The 27,642-nt window shown below is 38.9% G+C and overlaps 3 protein-coding genes across 3 annotated transcripts; all 3 read left to right on the forward strand.

Annotated features, from left to right (window-relative positions):
• Positions 1–44: 44 nt before the first annotated feature.
• On the forward strand, positions 45–10,584 carry il6r (interleukin 6 receptor). Its single transcript, XM_079560957.1, is given in 10 exon segments — positions 45–283; positions 1,874–2,362; positions 3,166–3,289; positions 4,453–4,631; positions 7,068–7,336; positions 7,339–7,459; positions 7,712–7,743; positions 7,818–7,866; positions 9,737–9,848; positions 10,050–10,584. Coding segments are annotated over 10 exon segments (1,725 nt in total). The 5' UTR covers positions 45–201; the 3' UTR covers positions 10,318–10,584.
• Positions 10,585–11,690: 1,106 nt separating this feature from the next.
• On the forward strand, positions 11,691–13,893 carry riiad1 (regulatory subunit of type II PKA R-subunit domain containing 1). Its single transcript, XM_079562045.1, has 4 exons — positions 11,691–11,852; positions 11,933–12,009; positions 12,305–12,351; positions 13,648–13,893. The coding sequence occupies exons 1-4, from the start codon at positions 11,772–11,774 to the stop codon at positions 13,722–13,724; spliced, it is 282 nt and encodes a 93-aa protein (XP_079418171.1). The 5' UTR covers positions 11,691–11,771; the 3' UTR covers positions 13,725–13,893.
• Positions 13,894–20,114: 6,221 nt separating this feature from the next.
• On the forward strand, positions 20,115–26,422 carry otoa (otoancorin; the record flags this gene model as incomplete). Its single annotated transcript, XM_079561653.1, has 14 exons — positions 20,115–20,140; positions 20,212–20,329; positions 20,421–20,539; positions 20,614–20,740; positions 21,801–21,991; positions 22,063–22,153; positions 22,534–22,675; positions 22,788–23,032; positions 23,679–23,828; positions 24,033–24,175; positions 24,310–24,446; positions 24,763–24,860; positions 24,931–25,072; positions 26,128–26,422. The coding sequence occupies 14 exons, from the start codon at positions 20,115–20,117 to the stop codon at positions 26,223–26,225; spliced, it is 1,827 nt and encodes a 608-aa protein (XP_079417779.1). The 3' UTR covers positions 26,226–26,422.
• Between the last annotated feature and the right edge of the window lie 1,220 nt (positions 26,423–27,642).

Consider the following 27,642-nt stretch of genomic DNA (forward strand, 5'->3'; position numbering starts at 1 on the left):
TTTGTGGAGCTGAAGGAGGATTTCCTCTGTGCTCGAGGGGGAAGAGTCAGGGATTTCACAATAACGGGTCTTTACGCACAACACAACAGATCCCGCCTTTACATGTTCTCATATTTAGAGAGACACTGACAGGCAGACAGGCATAAACAGTAAGTGATGGAGTGAGCGCTCAAACCGGGAACTTGAGCTGAAAACCAGAGCATGTGGACGTTTCTCTGCGCGCTGTGCGTCCTGTGGGTCACGCCGATCCTCTGCATGTTTGATGGCGTCTGTCCAAGAAAAGGTGAGAAGCCACGGTTTCATGAGTCAAAACTATAGGACAAGGAGAGAAACAAATCACCGCTTTCTTCTGTGTGTTAAATGGACTGGTTTTAACTTGTATCGACTGTGACGGTTTAGTGACTTGACTTATTTAGCCTATTTATCCAGATGTTGTTCAGTGGAGAAACGGCCCTCTGAAAACAGGCTTTTGTTTATTAGTCGCTGTCCACGTCGAAGTGGAATTGACTCTAAATAAGGCACTTTAGGAACTGTTTTCTAGATGACAATTTACCAACTTTATGACCACTGCCATTGTTGAGGTTTAATATTAACACATTTAGAATATCTTTCTCATTCAGGCCAAATGCATTTAATTAAAGGTAAATAGAAATATTACCCATGAACAGCAGGTCGACCAGTAACATTTGCCTTAACGTGAAGTAAATTGTGAGTATTGTTGCTGCACCTTTTGTTGTTGAGCAATATTACGTGGAAGTAACTCTGACAAAACACTCACCGTGAGTGAATATAAGTCACGCAAACTTCATGAAATAGTTTCTGTTTATGTTCCTGATCTTGAAAATCATTGTTTTTAAAGCATCGATTGGAGGCGTCAGGATTGCCACTTTTTACAATGTATTTAGTGAGCGAGAACTTTAATTGTGTAATTTGGGTAAAAGTGTCTTTTCTGACTGAAATATCGAAGAATAAGATTCTGTGACGAGAAGCAAAGCATCCGCAACTTTACCAAAACCCAGTCCAGTCGGTGATTTAACCTTTTCTATGAGGGAGACTCCCTGGATGAGTGAGAGCCTTTACAAACAAACTTTGATTGGACTTTCTGTATTTATGTTCTATTATAAGCAGGTGTTTTCACCAAATAGTTTTGTAAACTGACCTGAGTAATCAAACAAGGATTTAACTTCTATTTAAGGCACACCTGTAGAATTTTACCCAATAAATGATATTGAAATACAAGCATTTATTTAATATTTGTTCATCATTAAAAAATACTTCATTAATTTACAAACAAACATGAGCCTTTGCTGTGAGGCTAACTCTAACCCTAAGACATGACTGTAACTTTACCGGGATTACAGATTTAAACACGTTAGGTTCCCATCTAAATCCATTCTTTGATCACCCACAGCAGTAATAGCAGTTTTCTGTGTTGAGCTGGTCATTAGGAGCATGTTTTGTACTGATGGCAACGGTATCGTCCAGAATGTTCTGTGCCTTTAAATCAAATAATGATGTAATACTCTGACACAGTAAAAAGTTTGGTTTAATATAGGCTATTACTTGAGAAAAAGTAAATCTTTTTGTTTCAAAAGCTTCATTGACATAAAGAAAAGGAAAAAAAAGTGCACTTTTTGTGTTTTTAGTAAAAATGATTTACTTTATGTTAGTTTTATATTCATTAGAAATATCAGAAGTTTCACAATGTCTTATTTTAGTTTTTCACTTCACTACTGAAAAAAAGTGTAATGCACAAAGTGGTTCTCAGGGCTTCAGAAGTGATTCTGCCAGGAACTTCCGCTTGAGTCAAATCATCTTAAATGTTATTTTCCCTTGAGTAAATATTTTGTCACTTCTCTGTGTGTGTTTTCAGAGCCCCCGCCTGGTGTGGTCGTCGTGTCCCTGGGCAGCGAGCTGGTCCTGACCTGCAGCGGTCACGTGTTTGTAGATGGAGTAAAAGTTGTGTCCAGCTCCCGCAGTTTTCCTGCTGCTGTCCGTCACTCCACTGTAAACTCCACTACCCACAATGCAGTGCTCCAGAAACAGCACACTTCTGTGAACAGCGAGAGTGATGGTCCTGTGATTCCGACATCTTCCTCCTCGAGTGTGAGCGTGTCACACAGGGCCAAGTCTGACTGGGACGGTGGACGCACGGATGTGTTTGAGGATGAGTTTGATGATGAAGAGAAAGGAGAGAGGGCTGCAAAGTTTAAATTTCAGTGGAAATTCAACAACAAAGGCGTGAAGGGGGACACACAGGGGTCCTCACTGTCCCTGTTCCGTGTGAGAATGAGCAACTCTGGACGCTACAGCTGCCTTCACGGGGGCGCAGAGATGTTTTCTACCAAAGTAATAGTGGCAGGTAGGCCTATGTGTTAAATTACCTTATTTAAATGGAATCATATGTGAGAAAAGGGGCATGATAAGATTACAAAGTTTACTTAGAGTTGTGCCAACACGTTTACACAGCCTGGTGGATTTTTACTTTTTTTTGGGGGGGTGGCATTTGTCAAAGAACGTGAATGAAAAGACAAAAACTTAAATGTGTGAGCTCATTTCAAATCACGATAACAAAATGAAATACCAACATTACCCTGTTGAAAAGGTTACACACCCCAGTTCCCAATAACGTGTATTGCTCTCTGTAGATAATCTAATGGTAAAGTGGCCCATTCCTCTTGGCAAAAAGCCTCCAGTTTCTGTAAGTTCCTGGGCTGTTTTGCATGAACTCTACTCACAGTGGTTTAATGATATTGAGGTCAGTGGCATCAGCGAATCACCTCCATGGTGCACTTTTCATCATAGGACTTTCATCATAGGCCTCGTTGACAACAAGACCTATGATGCCCAGGAATTTACAGGAACTGGAGGCTTTTTGCCAAGAGGAATGGGACGTTTTACCGCAAAAGACTCCAAACTGTCATTGGTGCTAAAGGGGGCAATGCACGGTATTGGGAACTGGGGTGTGTAACCTTTTCAACAGGGTCATTTTGGTATTTTATTTTGTTAAGGTGATTTTTTTTCACAATAAATGGCTTTACAACATCACTGACCATGAGTGAAAAAAAAAAAAAGTTTTGTGTTTTTTATTCATGTTTTGTAATGTAATAATTTGCGTGCAATTGCCACTAAAGGATGATAACATGATTGTAATGCTTTCACCAGGGGCTCCAGAGACTCCTCATTTGTCCTGTTACAAAAAGTCTCCGAGCAGCAAGATCCGCTGTGAGTGGATTCCAAAGACATCTGTCCATCAAGGCACCAGCTGCTCCCTGTTGATTCGCAAAGGGTCAGAAATCATCAAACATCATTCAAATACATGTACAGTATGTGTTATTTGGAAAGTACAAGATCCCACAGTCATACCTGAGAGTAGATCAATGGAAACCAAATTTAGAACAATAATGCTAATCCTCGTTCTCAAGCCGTCATCTGTACTCTGTTGTTTAAGTGTTGGACGTGTTATTTATTATCCAAACAGCTTCGTCAGTGACAACAACTCCCTCTTTCTTGGTACAGCCGCGTTTTTTTCGTTCCTTTTTCTGCGAACTGCATTTGTGGTTTCTGTGCTCCACATTGTTTTGCTGGATGCTTTCGTACATCTTTGCCGTGTTTTTGTGGGGTTCGGCAGATTTTATTATTTTTAGAGAGTCCATAATTGACCTGAAGCAACTATTTAAAAAAAACAGCTCATGTGCTAAAGACATTTGAGACCCACAAATTTCTTCTTCTGAAACACTGAAGAGGCACCAAGAACCCACAACTGCAGCATGCAACTGCAGCACAGTGGAGGCGTCACAAGAGGCGCAACAGGAAACAGGGAAGGGACAAGCGAGGAGGCATCCGGGCAAGACTCACAGCTAAGCCACACCTGCCTTCTGTTCCTATAGTGTTCTGGCTAATGGACGTTCATTGGAGAATAAAACCGATTAACTTCTACGCTCTTCCCGGAAGATGGTGAAAGACTGTTGTGGAGCAGAGGAAGCTGTGCAGGAGGAAGAGGAAGGAGTTGGAGGAACTGACCAGTGCAGGACACCACACTCTAAAACAGAGACAAACCAAGGAGGCACCATTTCAGAGGATCTAAGGAGACTGGAGGCAGCCAGGCAGGTTTTCTTCGGGTGCTGCCGTTTCCCCTGCCTTCAAAAACATGCTGGTCAGGTTACCCACAGTGTCGGCGCAGCTCTGTTATAGCGGCTCAGGACTAACACCTGAACACAATTTTGTTGCCATTTTTATAAAAAAGATTTAGCTTCTGGCAGCAGGCATATAAAGTTTACCTTGTACCACCCGGAGTAGATGATGGCTCAAGAACCTTTATCTAAGATGGATAACTCCTTACACAAACAAAAAACACTAATGACACACAATAATAAAACACATAGCATCAAATACAGTAGTTCAATTTGTTTGAATGCATGTATTGTTAAAAATCTTTGTTGCTCCTCGCAGGCGGACAGACGGGTTCCAGAGCGCGCCCTGCTCATACTCCACACGGCGCTCTCGATTTTGGTGCGCTCTCGATCATAACGAATACGAAAAGAGGGTTGTGCACAAGGTCATCCTCTGTGCCTCCAGCTTCGTCACCAACGCCACCAGTGAACTCTTCATCTTCAAACCCTTGGATATTGGTAAGTCCCATGACTGTATTCAAGTCTATTTAATGTGTTAAATAGACTCTTATTTTAAAAAGATACAAAACTGAGGCACTCGAAGAAAAAGTGCTGGTAAAAGGCCTTTATTGCAGCATGGCCATTAGATTAAAACATTGCCTACGTGTTTCAGCCGTATAGGCCCTGACGAAGGCCTACACTTTTTCTTTGAGTGCCTCAGTTTTGTATCTTTTTAAAGTCTATTGCTGTTCCCTGCACTGAAAGAGCACCACAACAAAACAAGGATATCCAAGCAGCGCTCCTGCATGTTTTAATAGACTTTCATGTTTGGATGTTGGTTGCTCCTGAAAAACGTCTTTTGCGATGGGTACAGTCAGGTAGGGCTGCACGATTTGGACAAAAAAACCCTGATTGCGATTTTTTTTCTCCTGACATATAGTATTGTGATTTAAATGCATAAACTTCTAAAATGATGAGTGAAGGAACTTATGTTACTTTTAGACTTTCAAACAACATTTTCATGCTCAAACTGCCCCACATTAGAGCAATATCTTCTTTAAAAAAAAAAGTTTTTATGTGGATAGCGCCTTCTTCTGGAGGAGTTGGGCTTCCACCTTTCCCCGACATTCAGAGTACCTCTGAGGGACAGCCACGTGACTAAAATAAGTCTGGGATGGACTTTAGAATCTGCTTTATGGAAACTCAGAACGTTCATCTGTTGCAGCTGAATCTGAGATCACAAGGTTCAACATTTTTTATTGATGAACATCTATCACTCAAATGCCAGAGACACAAGAAAAAAAATGCCAATACTTAACCATATTGAATATCTAGCAATTTGCTCAATCAATTCATCTTCCACAGACATATTGAAAACTCCACAAAAATTGGGGGCCCAGATCATATAAAGTGTGGACAGTCCGTTTCAGCCTGAGCTTCGTTCTGAGGCTGATACTTACTTCATAGTTGTAGTGATCTAAAAATCTGAGTAAATCCTTAGAGTGTGCACATTCTGATCAGTGTTTACAGCGATAAGAGTCGTCAAGGGCTGTTATTTATAGCTGTATACTTGATTAATCTTCTGTGAACTGCATTATACATGATGATAAATGTTAAACAATGATCTTTTTGGTTTAATGATGGAGATGGGTTGGATTTAGTAGAAAATAGCTGTAACCCCGGTTGAGCATTGCAGTGTTACGCCTCATTTGAAAGCTAAGACCTACAAAACTAGTCTAAGCTTCTTCCTCGTTATGATTGTCATGTCTCCGTCCTTTTTGTTTTTATCGCGTTTTTCGTTTATTTTTTGTACATGCTTTGGTCACATTTTTGTGGCTTGATCACAGTTACGTTACACAAAAAAAAAAAAAAATGCGGTCAAAAAGCTACAAGAAAGAAGTTAAACGTGACAAAAACGTGACAAAAATGTGACAAATATGGCAAAAGAGTGACAAAATAGTAATTAAAACGTGACAAAAATGTGGCAGAAATGTGATAAAAATGCAACAATAAGGCAACGAAAACATGGAAGAAATGTGGCAACAAATATGACAAAAAAAGTGATAAAAACGTGACGAAAGCCCCTGGCAAAGCAATAAAAACATAATAAAAAAACGCAACAAAATCAACTAAAATGTGATAACAAAAACAAGGAAGAAGCTTAGATGGGTTTTGTAAGTCTTGGCTTTCAAATGAGCCGTTATTCTGGCCTGTAGGCTGTAAACTCTGCAGTCAAGAAGCTTTTAGATTTGAGTATAACTGGAGGAAATGTGCTCGGTTATGGTGGGGGTTAAAGAGTTAAAAGCATTTGTGTTCAGATATTTCGACATGACAAGAAATCCAAGTATTGAGTGTTCTAAAGAAAGTAATTTCTTTGTCTGATCCGTCTAAAAACAAATAAAATGGGACTTTAAAGTGATAGTCTGTAAGTTTGCAAAGTGAGGAGAGGTAGATTGAAATTTCAAAATAAACAATACAATTCCTCTCCTCTTTAACCAGAAAGCCCTTCTTAGTTTGCAAAATGAGGAGAGCCGGAACAGAGTTTTTAAAAATAAACAATCAAGCTCCTCCTCCCCTTGGACCTGACAGGCTGGTTGACTGGAAAAGCTTGTCTCATTGGCCAACACGGGAGGATACTATACTCTGATTAGTTGCTGAGATCCGGGAAGGATGGACTTAAAAAAAAATATATCTATATACATATTATGACTTACTTTACATCATAATGTAAGACTAAGTGGTCAAGTGTGCCTATTTTATGAAATGTGTAAAACATTTAGACTTCCAGACTATCACTTTAAGCTCTATGCATAAACAATACTAGTGCAAAGTGCAAACAGAGGCTGAAACTGAAGGAAGGAAGGTTTAACTTTTATCATGCTGCTGTGGAAAGCATCTTAATCGTAAGTGACAGAATTAAATTGAACTATTAACAATTTTGTCCTCACACTGTAGTAAAACCAGACCCTCCATGCAACGTGTCTGTCCAGCCTCGGCCGAGACTGAACGGGCAACTGATGGTCACATGGAAACCTCCCGTCACGTGGAAGTCTAAAGACGAATTCTATCACCTTGTTTACGAAATACGCTACAAACCCTTAAAATCAAGCAATTATCAAGTACGTTTCAGTCCTTGTTGTTGCAGATGGATCGAATGTGTGCCTGTATTTCTGAGCCTTTATGTTGAATCTTGCAGACCATTGCCATCAATCACTACAAACCCAGACGATACACCATCACAGATGCAGAGGCGGGACTGGACTATGAGGTCCAAGTCCGAGCCAAGTCTGAGTATGAAGAGCAGTGGAGTGACTGGAGTCCTCCGCAGTACGAACGCAGCTGGACAGGTCAATCCAGCCGATATTTTTATTTTCTTCCCTTTTCGTAAACACTTTGTGGATTTTTTGTGTTGTTTGTAAAGAACCAAGTCAGGTGCTCTTTGATAATAAAATGGGTTATTGCTTTTACAAACAAAACGCTATTGTTTCAGTCCGCCCCAGGGCAGTCTATCGAGTATCGAGTTTACCACCGTCAGGTTTGGGGAACACATGACAATTGCAATGTGATTAACTTTATTTTATCATTTATATGTTTTGTAGAAGTATCAAAAGAAGATCCCTCAACGACAACTGTAAGTCTTTGTTTTATGTTATGTCATTTTATATTACTGCCCCATACTTATTTACATATTTTGTCCATTCACAGTTTTCATACTGGGACAGTGAGGGCTCAGGGATCAAGGACACCAATGACGGTAAGACAGCTTGTACTAGGCTATGGTTAAACAATCTAATTAAAATGACAACATTGTATACACTCTTCTCACCAAAAAATAATAATGTAAAAAAAAAAAGACATGTGATCGGGGGGCTGGGAGCATAAGAACGCTCAGGCCCTTTAGTACATGGCCCATTGAGACGACCAGCATTGCTCCGTCTCAGGAGTGTAGAGGTCTAGAGAGGACACAGAGGTTGAGGAGGTCGTAGGGAATAAAACATTCAAAAGCGAAGACAACGCCGCAACAAAGTGCAATTAAGACTTATTCATGAGGTTATAGTGTGGAGTGAGACTGGGCGAAACTGTGGGTGGGGGCTCCCGTCTCAGATCAACCCAGCTCTTCGGGACACCCCCTTCGAAGCAGAAGAATCAGTGCTGAAAAATAAAACAGACATGGAGGGAGGGAGGGACATTGGGGTCGACAGTTTCAAACAAACTGAAATGACGAGGCTTGGCTTGGTATATATGGCTCATGGATAATTAGAGGCATGGATTGGTGAATGAAAGTGTGGTTGGTATGTAAAGATAAGATAATCCTTCATTGATCTCACAATGGAGAAATGTACTTGTTACATTTGGCATTCAATAAGATCCACCCAGGTTGTGCAAAACAGACAGGAAATGTGCAAACAGTTAAATGGTAGAATGGTAGAAAAAAGAGGTCTTTTATGTGCAATAAGTAAAAGCAAAAATCTCAAGGGGCAGAAAAATAACAATAAGGAAATAAGAATAAATAAAAATACGATAAAAATGAGAACAGATTCTATTAACTTCGAGGTGCAAAGTTTGCAGTCCTAGTGCAGTCAATAAGTGATGCTGATACAGAGATTATTGCACGTAGTTTTGGCTTTTTGCACTTGTTACTTTACAGTATTGTTGTACAGTCTGACAGCAGTCGGGATGAAGGACCTGCTCCTTCTTGCACTGAGGGTGTCTCAGTCTGCCACTGAAAGAGCTGCTCAGCTCCCCTACATTCCCGTGCAGTGGGTGAGAGGTGTTGTCCATGATGGAGGTGAGCTTGGCTAATACCCTCCTGTCCCTCACCTCCTCCACAGAGTCCAGGGGGCAGCCCAGGACTGAGCTGGCCCTCCTGACCAGCTTGTTCAGTCTGTTCTTGTCCCGCTGTGTGCTGCCCGGGCCCAGCACAAAGCAGTGTAGCGGAGAGCAGAGGCCACCACAGAGTCATAAAAAGTCCTGAGCAGAGGCCTAAAGAGTGATAGGTTGAGGTGTAGTCCTGCTCCTGAGCCTAGCCAATAAATATTAACTCCATTTAGTTGAATTGGTTCACACTATACAGGATTAACAGCTTTTACAGAGGCAAGTTTTAATGTTCTCGGGAGAGGACTTTATATTATTGGGATCATTGTAACCTAAATTTTGATTTTGATACGAGCGATTGCGTTGTCGTCACGTTCGGGGGCTGTGGTAATAATATTTCAATGGAAGGCAAAAGCAATGTTCACAAACAGTGCATTGCTTCCCTTGCACTGTAGACAAATCAGTAATTTTCTAAAACAGCTTCAGATGCCTGGACGCATCAGCTGTTGCCGATTATTCACCTAAACATCCAGCGTTCGCTCGTATTAAACTACAATTAATCTTTTGGCCCAGTACCACGCTCCTGAACTGTCGGCCGTTTATTGTAGTTGGTGGTGAAGTCCCTTCTGTCCCACTGGGCCTTAACAGGAAGTCATGTCTTCATAATATTGAACAAGAGAGATGAAACAGGAAGTATGGCCCAAGAAACCTATCACACACACCACTGCACACAACAACTAACTTTTTTTCTTTTTTTTTACCTTTATATTATTATGTTTTGTCATATGTTGCTTTCATTTTCTTTACAGATTATTCAGTGTCCACGGCTCCTCCACAAGTTCACTCACATCTTTATCTGTGGATAATAATCACAATTGCTATTGGCCTCTGCTTAACCATTCTTGTCGTGTACATAATAAGGTAATTATGCTTAAGTGACATTTTGGGATTAATTAATTGATTATAAACAGTAGCCTATCTTTATGTCAAATGAAAGCTACAATATATAAAGCTTTGAGGAACTGAGTATATCAATGTTATAGAAGTTGTAGGAAAGTGGTGTAAAGTAAAATAGTAATCGTTTTTGGAACTTAGTTTAATCTGCCTATTTTGTTTACCCAGATACAAGGATAAATGCATGTCCAAATTGCAAAATTTGGGTGTGTTTGCTCAGTGCAGTGACTCGGTGCATCCACAACCCGCCCCTGCCCCTGCCCCCGCCCCCGCTGATATTGCCCCGACTGAGACAGAAAGGCACACTCTACTCAACAAGGCTCCCGCTCCGAGTGAAGTGAAAGAGAGAAGCGAACAGGAAATGAGAAGTGGAGAGAGGATTAAAGAAGCAGACTTTGACAACACAAGCTATTTTTTGGTTCCGAAAAATGTCTAACTGGAAGCATTGTTTGGGAAAATCCTGTCATTGAACTGCTGTAATTAAAATAAGCTGATATTATTTTCCGACACTGTCTACCTCTGAAAAGTAGTTTGTGTCACGCCATGTAGGATTTGTGAGCCTCGGGGTGGAACGAGAAAAGGGGTCTCATTTACAGTTGAGAATATACCTTTGAAAAGTGCCTTTTATTATGAACATGTTTGTTTATTATGAACAGCTTCGCTTAAAGCCACACTGTGTAACATTTAGGGCCCGATCTTGTGCTTCTAATGTTATGCTGATGTTATGCACAACAGCCTTTTCATCTAACCAGACTCCACAGGGGGAGAGAGGGGTGAACATGTGCTTTTGTTTTGGTCGTGTTAGTGCATTTACGGAAGAGCGAGTGCCGACCAGCACCACAGCAGCACCGGCTGTAGGCGACATCTCTTTCTCTCAGGACACGAACATCGTTTAGTTCACGATGGGGTTAATAAAGTTTTTAGTTTGACCTGTGAGAGCGTATAAAGCTTAAGGAAGAACACAAGGCAGCGGGATGTAAACGAGGACATGAATGTGAGGCTGCCATCAGGGCACCACTCTCGGTGCTGCCTTGTAAACCATACCTCAGTCCTCTTTCTTTTTATAAGCAACGGACCTCTGTTGATAAGCTTGAAGCTGTTTGGATGTCCATTTTTCACAATCTGGCATCACATGATGCTTTATAAGTTGTATTTACTGATTGTATGTGAAACTGTGAAATGAACTAAACAAAACAAAAATGTAAGAATTCATTTTATCATTTAATCATACCTTAACCTTCTTTCCCTTCCCTTTAATATATATATATATATTAAATATAAATAAATAAATAAATTAAATTATATATATATATATATATATATATATATATATATATATATATATATATATATATATATATATATATATGTACATACGTACCTACACATATATCTTTCTAAATAGAATTTAAAAAAAATATATATATATATAACAACAACAATCATTATTATTATTATTATTATTATTATTATTATCATTATCATGATGATTATTATTATTATTATTACTATTATTAATTATTATTTTTATTATTTCTTTCATTCTATTTTATTTTATAATTTTTATTCTTTTCTTTTCCCTCTTCTTTTCCTTTGTTTGCCCTTCCTTCATCTTTTTTGTATCAACACATAGAAACACATGCATGACTGAGTGTCTCGAACCTCTGTATGTTTACCATTTCTATTGAAAAATCTGGAATTGATTAATAAAGGCCAAACCAAAATGCCATAGAAATTAAAAGCTAGCACACTGCCCCCTAGTCGATTTGGGCGGTACTGTCTATGTGGCTGTGGTTTCCATGGAAACTGTGTGACTCCTCCAAGCGCCGTTGTCACAAACAACAGGCGCCACAGACATTTACTAAAGTAAGAAAGAAAAAGCTGGTAAATATGACGGGGAAAAGTAACGCGGTGAAACTTGAACATGGTGTTTTAAGCGCTGAGCAGCAAGAAAATCTGAGACTGTTCAAAGTAAGTATGATCCCTGCTGGTTCTGGCGTTAGCTTTAAACTAGCACGAAGCCATGTGCTGATGGGTTTATTTATCTGCAGATAAAAACAAGGATTGACAACGAGAACTACCTCAGATCACATCCTGAAGTAGAGCTCCTTGTAGGTGACTTTCTAAGGTAATACACATTTCTTGGCTCATATATTATTGCATGGGCTTGCATTTTAATAAATAATAACAATAAAACTAAGAAATTGCATCTAATAATAATAAATTAGACTGTCTTCATCAGACTAAAGGACTAAACCTTGCACAAACAGGTCAAAGCTAAATCTAAACTTACTTAAATTGATGCAAATGTAGGTTTTGACAGGCAAATCCCTTCCTGAGCTCCAAGCACAGTAGTTTGTTTACGAAATATTTTAGGACAATTGTTTGTTATGAATTGATGATAATGGTAATTTCCTTTTCAGAAATGTGCTACTGAAAAGACCCGGTGACATCCGTGAATTTGCTGCAGGTGGGTTACTCACAAAAATAGACAGTACAGTAATTGGTCATTTCCTCCTCCTTATTTTTATTTAAGTATTTGGATCCACTTTAGATGTTGCTAAATGACCGACTGTTCCAGGGGTCCTTCAATCAGTTTAAAGATACAGTGGCTTCAGGAAGTTTTCAGACCCCTGTTAAGTCCTCTTTTATTATGGTACAGCTGTGTACTAAATCTGAGTAAATTCAAAAACAGTAACATCTGACAGATTACACATAATCTTTGTCATACACCTTTAAACCAAAAAGAAAGAGCTGTATTTTAGTCACATGATGAAGCTGCTGCTGACCTACATTCTTAAGCACAGACCCACGCAGGACCCTTCTCTTTGTTTGTCAGTTTCTTAAGTTTCTTTCCTCATATTTAACACTGATTGTTCTACCTTTGAAAGTTATAAACAGATTTTTAGGAGGTTTTGTGACAATTTGACAAAAGCTACGATTTGTAATATGTGCTCTGAGTTCAGACCTACCGTACACAAAGATCTTGTCTGCAGATCCTTCCTGATCCTGTCAATAATGGTTGTGATGTTCTGTACCTTTTTTTCACTCAGTGTGGCGTTAGGAGAGTTTTACTGGACATGAATCATGATTGGGGCTCAGACCCCGACGGAAGACAGAATTAATGTTATGAATACACTGCAATGATGAATGATTTAATGATTCTTCCCCCTGGAAGAGGAGGGTCGCAGCATAGCTGGGAAACGGTCGAGCGATGGACGAGGAAGCTTAAAAAAGGGATGAATGGCTGAAGCAGGAATGTGCAGCTTTGGTGATTGGCTGTCGCAAATTGATGATTTGATTGATGGTTGCAAATGATTGGTTTATTGGTGAGGCGATGAGGCCATGAATGAGTGCTGCAGGGAGGTCTTTCAGGTTGAATTTGCGCAGAAGCTTCTTTAGAGCCCATTTGAAACATATAATGAGAGCCTTGAGTCCCCTTGGCCCAAACTTGAAACAACCAAGAGCCGGCTATCACACCAAAAAGAGTCAACAGGGGAGGAGGTCCTTGGTAACAGGACCTCATTCTTTCAATTCATAAAATTAAAAGAATTAAAGGGAGTCTGAATACTTTCTGAAGCCAAGTGGATATCAGTCACATTAGTATCTGCATCAGTGAGCAGAAGGATTTTTGCCTTCTGATTCACAAAGGAATTGTTCTGGTTATCATTTTATGCTTGCTATAGAAGAAATCAGACAAAACAAATATTAGACAGTGTTTTGTGAGAGCATCATTTATTTTAACTCCTAGCCTCATGTGTTTCAGAGCATTTCACCGACCCTAAACTGCAGAGTGACACTGTCTCTACAATGGACAAGACTGATGATATGATAAAAGAATAAGCCACATTTACAACCCTAGTGGTAGCAACAAGACGAATAATATGAATGAGACACTGTCTATTTGTGTCAGTCTATGTCCTTTGATATAATGTACAACACTTACTGTGACCTATGACCTGGTATGGTCAAAATGTTGTCTCTTGGCCATAAAAATAAAGACTTCCATCTTTCCAATGCACCTATTACTATAGTGGAACTATAACAACAACCAGCTGCCCTGTCTTTACATCCGATATATGCTTGAGATTTTAACATTCACTCAATCCCTCCTGAAACCTAAACTCAGCTAGTAATGTCCTGTTGTGCAGTCAGACTCGTACTATCTATATTATTAAGTAGCTTTGATTGTTTTAACATTCTTTCCTTTAAAGGAATAGGCCACCGTTTTTACATACTGAGATATGTTCTTTAAAAATAGGAAAAAAGTTGATACTGTATCTGTGTGTACTTGACCTTGTAGTGATCTAAGACGCTCTAGGATCAGTTGTTTGAAAGGTTTTCACTACTGACGGACCCTCTACTCAGACAACCAACACAACAGTTGATCCTGGAGCATTGTAGAGGCCACTGTGATGGAAAGTAAAGGCGCCCACTCATACAGCCGCTGGGTCACTACAAAGTCAAATACTCGACAAACATGTTCTGAAATGGATGTGATTCTGATATTATTTGTTTTTCAATTCATAGTTCAGACTTCTTTCAAATTGTCCTGGAGTCTAAAATGTCCACTCTAATCCCAAACACAAATGCACAAAATAGATTTGAATAAAAGGCGGTCTGTAAATCAGTGCGTAAAGCCATGGGGGCAGGTTTAAACAGTGGGATGCACCTGCTCTTCCACACACGCAGAGGAACAGCACTTGCCTCTTTGGAGCACATCCTCGAACAACAGACAACATTTCTCTACTTAACGAAGGGACAAATACAAGGTAAGTTAAATGTGTATCTAATAGTTTTATTGATTGAAGAAAATACGAATGTTTAAATAATGTCAAGTTAGTCACAAAGTTGACATTTTCTTGATTTTTTTTTTATCATGGTTCGTAGTTCTTTGGCTAGATTATGGTACTATTGGATAATGACTTCAAGTTTTAGATCTTAAACATTATTATATAAGATTATTAGTATATATGTATAGAGGATGTGCAAGTGATGTCACAGCAGAGTAACTGCATGACAACAGAAGCCGAATGATAGTAAATTCTACATTTTTATTATATTTTCTGAGACTGAGTCAAAAACATTGAGGATAGATCGTTTCGATGATCAATCTTATTTTACCATTACACTAAAAAGTTTCCTCTGCTTTGAATGCCCTGTGCGTGTATTTAAATAGGAAGTCAAATAGTCGCAAACAAATTACATGACAAAATACAGAATGCAAATGTAGAAGTTGCCTTGGATGGAAAGAGGATTAGCTGCAGAACATAATGTCCAATTTAATGAGTCTGTTTTTCCCAGCATTTGTCAGGAGCGGCCCCTAGGGACCTTCAAACCTCAGAGGAAGAAGTTACAGGACAACTCCATAACAACCAACATTATGAAGTGTCTGTGATTTTAATGTAGATACAATTTCTTGTTTGCAGATAAGCCTATGTTCATATTTTGAACATGGATCGAAAAGGAGGAACTGTTTTCCTTCTCCTTGTGTGCTGCGCTGTCCTCGGTAAGTATTTAAACTACAAGTAGGATTGTTCTCCGTTTCATATAACTGTTCTTTTTTTCTGTAAGACTGAAAAAGTTTGATTTAAATCGTCATGTAAGAAGAAAACCTAGGGGTAATTTACAAAGCATTTTCCCCACTTGCAAAACCAGTTTCCAAATGCAAAAGTGGATCAGCAGCAGAGTAACGTCTGCAATTTCTTAAATGTCGCAGCATTGTCTTAGTTTTGTTTTTGTTCTGTAATACAGGATATTTAATGTAATTGCACCAAAACTGCATATTTTATTATTCAGCTTGCACTTGCTATTTAGCACCTGCCTTGACATTCGAGCCCATTTATCTTCATTTACATCATATATTGAACCTAGTTGAGACTCCTGCCTCCTTAGCAACTTAGCAAGTTGATGTAACTTCTTAAGTAAAGTAAAACTAAATAACAATGCTACATACAGCAGCATCTGTGAAAATTAAAGGCAAGTCCAAGATCCGAGACCCTGCTAGAAAACAGGTACGTAAAACAAACATTTCAGAGTTGTTAAAGTTGAAGTTGATATAATACAGCATCTCATTTTCTTTATCCAGATGAAAAAGTGCATGGAGATGGGTGAGACCAACCTCCATTACAGGACATAATCTTTATTATTCAACCTGTCATGTTGTTGATTTAATTTGTGTTTGTCTGTTCTGTCACAGGATACAAGCCTGACGTAGATGAGCTGGTCTCTGTGATGGGCAGGTACTTTGATTCAACAGTGCCATTCTTTGCTTGGTTATTGGCAAAGAGGCCATGTTGATAGAGTCATAATCACTATGGTAATCGTATTGGTTCATCTCTTTGCCAGCGATGTTCCTGTAGAGAGAGACTCCGACAGTTCCACCTCCACGCTCCTGTCCATGTTTGCTGATGTCTTGGAATCTGCCTCCATCGACAGCTCTGCTTCCAAACAGCTCCGCTCTTCTGAGAAAACAGGACAGAAAAGTCTGGATGTAAGTAGGTTGGATTCACAATCATGATGATGTTGTCTCATCTTTCTTGTGCTTTGAATCAATCTTCTGCCTCATATTCTTTACAACACTGTTTTTCCTTCATAATGAATATAATACTTTGATTTTCTGTGATATTAATGATAAACCATTGAATAGCATTGTAAACAGTCCATTAACTCAATTTAAATAGTTGGTTATGAAAAATGTTATATTACAATAACACAAACAATTATATTGTGTTCATATTGATCTGAATCAAGATTTTACTCACTTTATACTTATGTTTAAGGGTCCCATACAATTCAACTCTACTACCTTTACAAGAATGATCCGGAAGATGAAAACTGTCTCGGTCAGTAATTTGGTGAAAAGATACACTAATCATCACAATGTAACAATACAACACAATAAATATTATTAACTTTCATTTTCTAGTACTATTTTGATAAATATGTATAGAACATTTTAACTATAATGTGGAGTAAACACATTTCAATATATAGAAACAAATGTAATGGTTTCTTTCATGAAGACATTTTGGACACAGCTTATCATTATATTATCATTATATTATTATATTACCTGCTTGTCTAATGATGTAAACCTTGTCTGCTATGATTCAGGAGGCCTCTAGATGTTTCTTGGGTTCGATTATAGCTCAAATAGCCTGGGATGACCTCATCAGCATGAAGGCTGACGATAAGGACTCTGACGAATTTGAGTCGTATACGTGGGCTGCCGAACAAGGGATGGAAGTTCCTACCAAACTCCCTGAAAACATCAGCATGGTGAATTTGAAGACCTTGTGAGTTTTTGTTTTACCTTTGTTTGATTTGGCTTATTTCAGTGCTTACATGCATTTTAGTCTCATCCCGGTTATGGCAGTGTTTAGGTTTTGACAGTGTTCTGGATTTGGGGTTCACTAATACAATCCTGGGTATTGAGAGGAGTGCAGCCGCTAATGACAAATAGGAGTTAAGCACTTTTGTGGCTAACACACAGCTTTTAGCACTTTCTTCTCCACAGAGGGTAAGTAGTAAATACTGTGGAGCATTGTCACATCTTGAGCAATAGATGTGACGTGGAACGGGTCAGTTTATTTCAAGAGCAGCTCAGACAGCCAAGAAGAAGTGGTTGATTTCTACAGAATACCCCAATGTTTTGTTTATTATTATTATTTTTTTCAGTGTAATTCTCCTCAAACTAAGTTTCTCTTTTGTTTGTTTGTTTTTTCCAATTAACGAGAGTGTAAAAGACAGATGACGTCTAGCGATATCTACAGGTGCTCGTCATATAATTAGAATATCATGAAAATCTATTTCTGTAATTCAACTTAAAATGTGAAACTAATACATGATATAGACTCATTACATGCAAAGTGACATATGTCAAGCCTTTATTTGTAATAATTTTGATGATTATGGCTTAAAAAATGTCATAAATTTCAAAATATTCTAATTTATGAGATTTTTTATTTGAGTTTTTTTTACAAGGTGCGCCATAATAGTCAAAAAGATAACAAATAAAGGCTATACATCATATATTAGTTTCACAGTTTAAGTTGAATAACAGAAGTGAATATACTTTTTCATGATATTCTAATGATGTGACGAGGACCTGTATTGAGATTTGGGAATGTGTTGTAGAACTAAAATTGAATTTTTAACTCTCTCCTTTAGGATGGAAATGCTGATAAAGAAATACCAATCCATGTCAGAGCAGCAGAGGAATAAAGTCGGGAAATGGGTCAAAAAGAAAATCCTGTCAAACTGCACAGCCCAGTCAGACTCAGGTGTGTTCACTGCCCTCAGTAGATGAGAGCTTCACTGCGTCCTAACAGGCACTTTGCCAGTGGCACTTGAAAGATTACATGGGAAGGTCGACTATTTGATTGTTGATCTTTGTATTTTTTAATTGTTTGTATATAGTATAATAATAACTGTGTACTACTGTTCGAGGACACTCAGAGTATAATACAAAGTAAGACAAAAAAAAATGGAAACCATTGCAATAGACAATGAAAAATGAAATGAAAAGATTCTGCAATCACATACGTACCATGTTTTATTATTCTTTTATAAAAAACAACCCCGGGGTCTCGTGTAGTTTCGTGTTTGAGTCTCGTAATCCTGCATATTCAACCTTCACTGAGCATTCAAATGACAGGAACAGTATTTGAATGTCTTAAAGACGACTTCCATCCAGAGAGTCACGCAAATTATGATGCAAACTGTAAACTTAGGAAACAAATCTATCTTTTAAACAAGCACCAGCGTTCAAACACATCAGTTTTCACCTTGACTGTGTTTTTTGTTTTTGTTTGTTTCAGGAAAGTGTGACAAGTGGTTAACAGCACAAGTCATGAAGATGCTTGGCCCATTTGCTTCCAGCCTGTCAGCAGCTGATATTGAGCTCGTCCCAGAGAAAGCCGTAATACGATGTTCTTAAGCTCTTTAATGACGTATCTTAACTGCAGAAATGACTCTAAAATGTGAATTATTTTTTAGTCGTGTGATGTTTTAGAGTCGGAGACGTTCAAAATTGTGGACAGCAAACTTAATCCCAGCTGGGGCAAAAAATTTCTACGCAAAATTAAAGGCTGCTCAGATTTTATGAGCTATTTGGACAGGTATGTCAACACTTCCTTTATTAGTTATGGACACATTTAACAAAACTGGATAAAACAGTTTTAGTGTTATTCGTGTTATTGATATATTAATCATAAATAAATGCAAAGTTATTGAATGACTAATTTAACAAGGTTTTTATCTCAAATTACAGATTGGGTTCACTAGTTTGTTACTACGACCCCCCAAAAGGGCTGACACGGGATCAAAGCTTGACAGTGATATCCAAAATGTGCCAGTGCCCTCGATTGGCAAAGGTATTTCTTTCTTGTATCCCTGGTTTGAACATGTGTCAGTTTGGTGAAAAAGCATTTGTTCAAATACTGTTTCCATTTATCCAAAGCAAAAGAAGAGTCTCAAGCTGTCCATCACTCAAAACAATGTGGATGATATCGTTGAAAAGCTGGGCTGTGCCGCCCGGCTGCTCTCAAAGAAACAACTGGCCCTGCTGAGTAAAGATGGTGTGGCCTCTGTGCTCAAAAACACTGACATTAACTTAACAAAGGGACAGATGCGTGTACTGATCAAGATCTATCTGGGGGAGAGAATGGTAAGCAGTGCTAATCTAAATGTTTTATTCTTATATACTCAAAATCCTAAATCATGACGCAAATGTATTATGGACTTGTCTTAATCAGTGCAGGGAGCTCTCAGAGAAGGAGCTGAACGAACTGCTACCAGTAGCAAAGGCACTGCCTACCTGTGTTCTGAGAAAGATGCTCAAAATGAATCTCAGCATGTCCCAAAACATGACATTGTCTCAAGCTGTAGACCTCGTCAAAGAAGTAAGTTCAAAATATAACATTGCATTTTTGTTTTGTAAATGACAAGGTGATAATGACCTGTTTTTATTAGTTAGTCACGAAGCAAAATCTCTCTGAGTGGATCAATAAGATATCAGAGAACGTGCTCAAAGCGTTTTCTTTGAACTTTCTGAAAAAACTGACAGTATCTTCCTGGGATGACATCACAAGGAAGGAATGGAGCATTCAACAGGTCAAGTCAAACCTACAGTTTCTTGTTTGTAAATAACTATATGAGAGAAGTTTGTTTACTCATTTTGTATTTAATGTGCCATTATTTATGGATTAGGCCTTGTTTTTTACTAAGAAAATGACAGAGCAGAAGAACTGGTACCGGTAAGATGAAAATGTTATAACCGGATTATGTTCTAGTTTAAGGAAATCATCTATTTCAATCATTTTGACAGAAACCTTGGGTCACTCATCCAGGGCGTCACCTGTAAAATGATTAACATTGAAGCCGAGAAGGTCCAAGAAATGGCTCAAAGCTTTGCCGACGCTCCTGAAATGCTCTCCAAAGTCCTGGTACTCCAAACTTTACACTAACGATAGAACAAGTGAGGAAAATCTGCATAGTGTCGTTACAATTTCTTGATTTTTTGTCTTTTGGTTTTAGGCCGAATGCATTGCAAATAAGCTTTTTAAAGTTCTGGAAGAAAAAAGATCAGACTACTTTAAAACCATAACCGCGGAGGAGCTGAGTGACATACCAGCAGTCTTTCTCATTCACCTTCCGTAAGCAACACACCGTTGTTTCTCCTTTTTGTTTTGTGTCATTAATTATCTCCCCACTTTTTTTAACCTTTCAGACCAGAAAAGATCAAGAGCTTGCCAGATTCAGTGTGTGTCAACAGGATGCTAGTGACTGATCTCAGAACACTTCCTGTGGAGTCTCCATCGCGGACTGCTCTCATGAACAGAACTCTGAAATGTCTGGTTAGTATTGTATATAGAGAATGATCAATACACGGAAAACGAAAAGAACGGCTCTTACAGTGGTGTACAATCAATATACGGGACATGGAAATCATTTAAAGTAAATGAATGTTGAATGTTCATTTAATTTAATTATTTTATTTTAAAACTAGCTGGAATCTTTAGTTTTTTTTATGAAAAACATGATATTTAATGTAGCAGTCTTTATGACTTTGGATGAAGTTACTGGATTAATAATGTCAATCCATCATTTAATCATAGCAGTCCTGAATGAGCCAACAGGGGAACATTACCATATTTCCAATAATGACTTAGTTATGACGGGATAATCTACTGTACTACAATGTGTTTACCTGAACAACTCACTCATTTGGTGCACAAAGAAAACATGCCTTTATTGTGACTTGATGCATTTAACAGTTATCACTTTGGACTCATCAAACTTTGAGGAGCTACTTGGAAAAGGACCGAGAGTTTCAAGCTAAACCATGAGCAACAGGGAGAGGAAGAATTTCTGTTGCAGTAGTCAGCACTCTGGCTCTACAGCCTTTATGTGGGGAGTTTGCATGTTCTCCTCATGTCTGTGGGTTTTCTCCTGCCAGGTGATTCTGATCATTAGCCTGGCTCCACATCTGGAGATGGGTCACCTGCTGCTCCTAACAAGTTGCCCCAGCTGCCGTGAAATGGGTCAAATGCCCTACAGGGCAATACTATCAATATGATGAGGATCCAACTGGTCGCACAGGTACAACCCTGGAAAATATTCAGGCTTGTGACCGGGTCAAATTGTAGGAGCACATGCACACAATGCTCACACTCAGGAGCTCTGAAGGAGGTAAAAAAGTAAACAACACTAAGAAACCAGGGAAAGCCAAGTTGTTTTGTGTTAACTGTGCTCTGGTGAATTGCTGAGTCTCACTCTAACCTGGCATATGCACTTGAAGTCTATGAAAAGTATTCTCATTCTGTTTAATTACAGTTGTAAAGCAATGAAGTTATCTGTTTTAGTTCAGTGCAACATAGAACTTAAATTGTGTTGAAGCCTGACATGTGTTTGCAGGGCTCAGATCTGTCCACAGTCAGCAGTGAGCAGATGCAGCTTGATCAGGTGTTGTGTGAAGTGCCGTCCTCAAAGCTGAGTCTCCTGAAGCCTGAAGTGCTCAGTGCCAGCCTCCAGAAACTGGCTTCATGTGACTACATTCCCAAAAAGAACAGGGAGGGCGTAGTTCAGCTGGTCTTGGACACTTTTGGGTAGGAATAAAAAATGTTCTGTTTATAATCACAAAGAAAAGTTCGAGCCTGAACTGTTATGTCCACTTCAGGAACTCGTCCACTTGGGATGAGGAAACCTTGGAAGAGATGGGCCCTCTCCTCTTTTTGGATGAAAATGCTGAGCCAAATCTGCCTCAAAGGGTAATACAACTCAATCAATGCTGACCTTATTAGGCTTGACTCTTTTTACCTTTGTCTCATCAGTCATGGGTTACATTAGAAAATCATCAAACTGTAAATGAGACTTATTGGTACTGGCATAGCGACCTGAAGTCAAAATTAAAACTGCAAATATATTAATATTTTGTTTATATTGTTTGTTACTGTCCACGAACGTTTCCTTTTGCTCCAACCGGGGTCAGAACATAGTGTTTGTTTATTTAATAAGCAGAGCTGATCAGTAAATCAGTTTGTACATTGAGAGACAGGACATTTTTAGGGTCTGGAGTAAAGATGGGGACCCTGATCTACAGACACAGCTGAAGTTTCTTTGTAAACTTACTTCATTTTGTTTTTTTTAGCCATGGTTGAAAGACGTCCTCCGCTTTCTTCTTAAGCGCTTACAAAAACCCATAGATTTTCTCAACAAGCTGCTGTTCAAACTCATCACCTCCAAGGATGAGTCTGACAGTTCACAGACTGTATCTCGTAGAAAGAGAGCAGGTTGGTGTCTCGCCCCAATTAGTGACATCTTCATGAATACATTGTTCTTATTGTTCTTGCGTTGATATGAACACTTGATTGAGTTATCATTGGTTTACTATTTTTTTTTCAGAAGATTCAAACGGTAGAGGCAACAATAAGCCAGACAATAGCACTAGCACTAACAGCACTAGCTCCAAACTTGTGGAGCCGACTCCAGAGATGATTAATCAGCTGGGGAAGCTGAATGAAAACTGGACGCCTGAAGAACTGGACAACATGAGCATCAACACCTTCACTGAGACGGTGGAGATCCTCGGAGGCGTGACCGGCTACAGCCCACAGCAGCTGGACATACTTAGTGAAAAGGCCGTAGAGGTATTCTGACATCTGAAGCACAGCCACAAGCCATTTGTAGTTATTAAGTGTTGTACTATAAACCTGTTACACCAGGCACCCTCCACGACTAAACCAGGACTAAAACAGGACTAAATCAGCACTAAACTAGGACTAAATCAGCACTAAACTAGGACTAAATCAGCACTAAACTAGGACTAAATCAGCACTAAACTAGGACTAAATCAGGACTACATCACCACTAAATCAATCCAATTGAGATTCCTGGAATCCGATGATGTGCCATCTACTCAAAGGGGCAGAGGCTGTATGTTTGTTTCAAATACAATTTGATTTGAATGGATCATTATCATCTGCTGAATAACAAATATGGAGGAATGACTACCAAAAAAAAAAACATTTTTACCAGATTTGACCAGTGTAACAGATTATTAGCATTAAATCCTCAATAAGTTCTAAACAAGGACTGAGCTATATCTCAAACGTACTAAACTTGGACTAAATCAGGACTGTACCAGGCCCAAGTAAAATGAATAAACATTATACCTTCATTAAACAAGATCGACAAAAGCTGATAAAGACACTGTGGTTGTTGAGTGGTGCTTGGATCATAGTTTGAGAAACCCTGATGTAACAAGAGACTCCTGAAGTTTTTGTGCTTGTGCAGGCTTGGGGTGACCCTCAGAGCATGAATGAGAGTGTGGTCACTCAGTTGGGATGTATAGCTCAGGGCTTCACTGCTAACGAGCTGAAGATGATGGATTTCCCCCTAAGCTCACTGGCAGACATTGCTTCATGTGGCTGGAATTATACACAGGTAATCTTTAAATGTTATTCATATTCAGCATTTGATACCAATCCTTATCAGATGCTCATAGGTTGCTATTTTGATTGGTTACATTAGCCTATTGAGAATACATAAATTCTCCTGTTCCGCTTTGGGTGCAGGACAGGTGTTTATTATGTCATTTCATCAAAACACTGAACTCTTCTGACATATTGCCGTGCCTTGTTTGCGCAGATATCAGCTGTGTGGAAGGGAGCGTCCCAATACAACAATCTGACTGCAGAGAGTCTCGACACATCAGACATGATAGCTTTGACCCGCTTCATATGTGGCCTTAAGTCGAATGAGATCCAACAGCTCAACACAACTGCTTTCACGTACGCACAAACTGTTACTACTCTTACCCATGCCTGGGTAATTTAGGGATCACACAGATCTGTCTTAAATTATATACAGTTCTGCTTGATATAAAATAACAAAAACAAAAACATCCATTCCATGCTTGTTACAGGGACGCTGTGGCCTCTATCAATAAAGTGGGGTGTTCTGCAGAAGTGTTACAGCATTTCAAAGCCCTCACAGTGGAAGCTTATGGATCCCCAAGTTCCTGGACTGAAGAAGACGTTTCGGAGCTGGGCACCTTTGTTGGTGAGTTCTTCATAAGGAAAGTTGTCTGCATTTGACACATCCTTCAGTTCTACTGGATCAACCTGTCAGTGGGCAGCCATGATGCACCTCCCTCGCCTCATGTCCAGTTATTTGGCGAGGTTCTTGGCCAGCGGGAGTAACGCAGGAGGGTTATTAGTAGTAGAAGTAGTCTATTCAAATACAAGACACAATAAGCCCTTATAATTTGTGAACAGTGACCAAAAGGTTAGGCTGAAGTTAAACGTATTTGCCTAATCTTGTCTCTGAATAACGATGGATGTTGCTTGATATTTAAGTCTTTCTTTTTGTATTTCAGTGGGCCTGGATGCAGCTGAATTGTCCTCTTTGGATGCCTCTGTTTTTTCATACATTAGCCCAGAGAGCATCCCTCTCATTCCCCCTGCAAACATTGCTGTAAGTAGCATTCATTTCACTTGAGATGGACCAGTCTCTGCTTTGTTTCTGTAACTGTTTGTTTTTCAAGGCTCTCAGTGCCGCCCAGATAGAGGCTTTTGGCCCTGACAACGCAGCCCTATTGACCGGTGACCAGAGAGACGGCTTGAATGAAGACCAGAAGGCAGCCCTAATACGGGCTGAAGGGTCTCGTACAGAGGGTGGCAATTCCGGTAAATATGTTTCTCCTTCAGGTTCAGTTCAGTTCAGTTCAGTGGGATATTTCTCGATGGAGTTTACATGTTCTCTGCATGCACATATAGTTAATACTCTAGGTTGTTTGTAGAGGAAGCTCTAGAGCCGAGGTCTGCAACTTTCAACATCAAAAGAGCCACGTTGTCCTGTTTCAAACCAAATGACCAAATCCACAAACAACAAAACGTGCAATTACAATAAATTAATTAAAAATACTAATTTAATAAGTGTTAAAAACGGTTTGGAACAGGTGCGTAGGAGAAGGCACATACAGGCCAAACGTGGAACAGTTTCTCGCACACTGTTTTACACCAGTGTTCCTTTATTCAATGCCATAATATTCTCTAATTATTCTAAACTGGAGATTTCTTCTTTGCTTATGTATGGCTGACCAAGCTACAGATGAAAGCCACTGGGCGAAAGACTGCATTGAATAAAGGAAAACTGTAAGACAACAAGTGAGACATTGAATAAGTGTTGAAATATTACTTTTATTAGAAAATCTGAACAAATCATTTGTCACCGTCTTCATTCTGAAACAAATATAGTTCATATTTACAGGAACTCAGCTCTCAAAAATTATTTTCTCCTTAAAAATAAAAAGAGCTGCACCAGAGACTTAAAGCTACATGTGGCTCTAGAGAAAGTGCCTTCCTACCGCAGTTCTAGAAGTATAATGTATATTGTGGCATAAGCTTTTACCAGTGCTTAATTTGTAAATTAGTATTTTCAGGAACACTTTTGGTCTGATGTGATGGATTGGGGGAACAGGCCAAAACATTTGCCGGAACACTCTCATCAGACACCATTATATCAGATAATTTTTTTGCCGAATCCTCCTAAATATTTCCCGGATCCTTTACCCTGAAAAAAATTGAATTGGGGGATCAAATTAAGCACTGGCTTTTACCCAAAAGATCGTCTTCCAACCTTTAAATGCTGTATATTTTCACTATATCAAATGTTGTTCCATTTCCTCTGGGAGCACTTACAAAGCTTTTGTTTTTCTCCTCTGCAGGATCAGGTTCATCAGGAGGTTCATCAGGAGGTTCATCTCGGGCGGCTGAAGTGATGGGCACAAACATAAAGTTTCTTGTGTCTTGCATCATGCTGGGGCTCGTGTTGCTGTGAAATGTTGAGTAAAGAGCAACTCCCTAACTTTAAGCTCCTGTATCTCTGCTGATCTATTTGCACTAAATGTAATGGGTAGTGACTTTCCAAAGATGTATTTAAAGATAAATGTAGAAGGGTGTATTTAAAAGGCAAATACTCATATATCTATATTTCTATGAACATTTATTTTGGTAGAACCATTCAGTGCTGTGTAATGACGACACAAATGTAACTGTTATTTATTATTATTATTATTTATTTAGTCGTGTGTAAGAGCAATAAAAAAAAGACTAAATCTGTGTGTAATTTTTATTCACATTTTTGTTAGAAATGTGCTGTAAAGATAAAAAACAGTGTATACGATAACTATAAACAATTCAACTCATTTTAACGTAATATGCTATATATTATTTTCATCACAAACATCTTGACAAACTGAGGGAATGCAAGTGATGTCACAGCATAGCAACAGCATGGCAACAGAAGCCAAATGAGAGTCCAGTGTGCATTTTGACACTGAATGAAAACGACCACACCCTCTATAGCTCTCTGCAGCTTGGCATTGAGCGCACACATGTTAAATATCAAAACACAAACTCTTTATAGAAAATAAAGGAATCAGTCGTCTAGTACCACACACAAAGTCTACAGGGACATGAGCTGTTTGGTCTTTAAGTGTTGTGGATGTCATCACCTACTTAAGCAAGTCCATTTTAATGCCAATTTAATGCCCAAATACTAAATTTTAATGGCACGAATGCAGAAAGAATCGGTGCATATTTCATTTCTTAAGCAGAGGAAAGAAAACTGAAAACCTGCAACTTGACAGCAGCTGAATATGTTTTAGATCATAACATTTTTCGATTACCAGCAACTTGTACAGTAAAAATTGTTGAGCAATGTCATAATTTTCCGATAAATTCTGATATAATGCCAGCATCAACCCAATTTAATGCTTTTTAATGAGATTAAAGGCCTCTACTACTACTACTACTGCTGCTGCTGCTACTACTACTATTAGGGCTGTCACAATAATTACTATATCGACTTGTCGTTTAATAAAAACAGATAAACGATACATTTTTGGGCTCGATATTTATCGTCTGTACATTTATCAGCATTCCCCTCCATATTTTTTCTTTGCAAAACTATGATTTTGAACTGAAGCAAATTGAGTTTCATTATATTTCAAATGTATTTGAGCTTGTGTGGTATTTTAGGATATGATGATGTACTTTTAGAACAAAGGATGACATGTCATTTTCATGCTTGAGAGTTGACCGTATCTAGTATCATTAGAGTCGACAATATCGTTTATCGCGATACTTCCCTGCCTCAATATATCGAACTTCAAATTTGTTATTGTGACAGGCCTAACTACTACAACTACTAGCTGATGAAGCTTCGTGGATGGGGGGGCGAAATTTCCACAACA

The sequence above is a fragment of the Gobius niger genome (assembly GCF_951799975.1).
Source record: "Gobius niger genome assembly, chromosome: 8".
Lineage (NCBI taxonomy): Eukaryota > Metazoa > Chordata > Actinopteri > Gobiiformes > Gobiidae > Gobius > Gobius niger.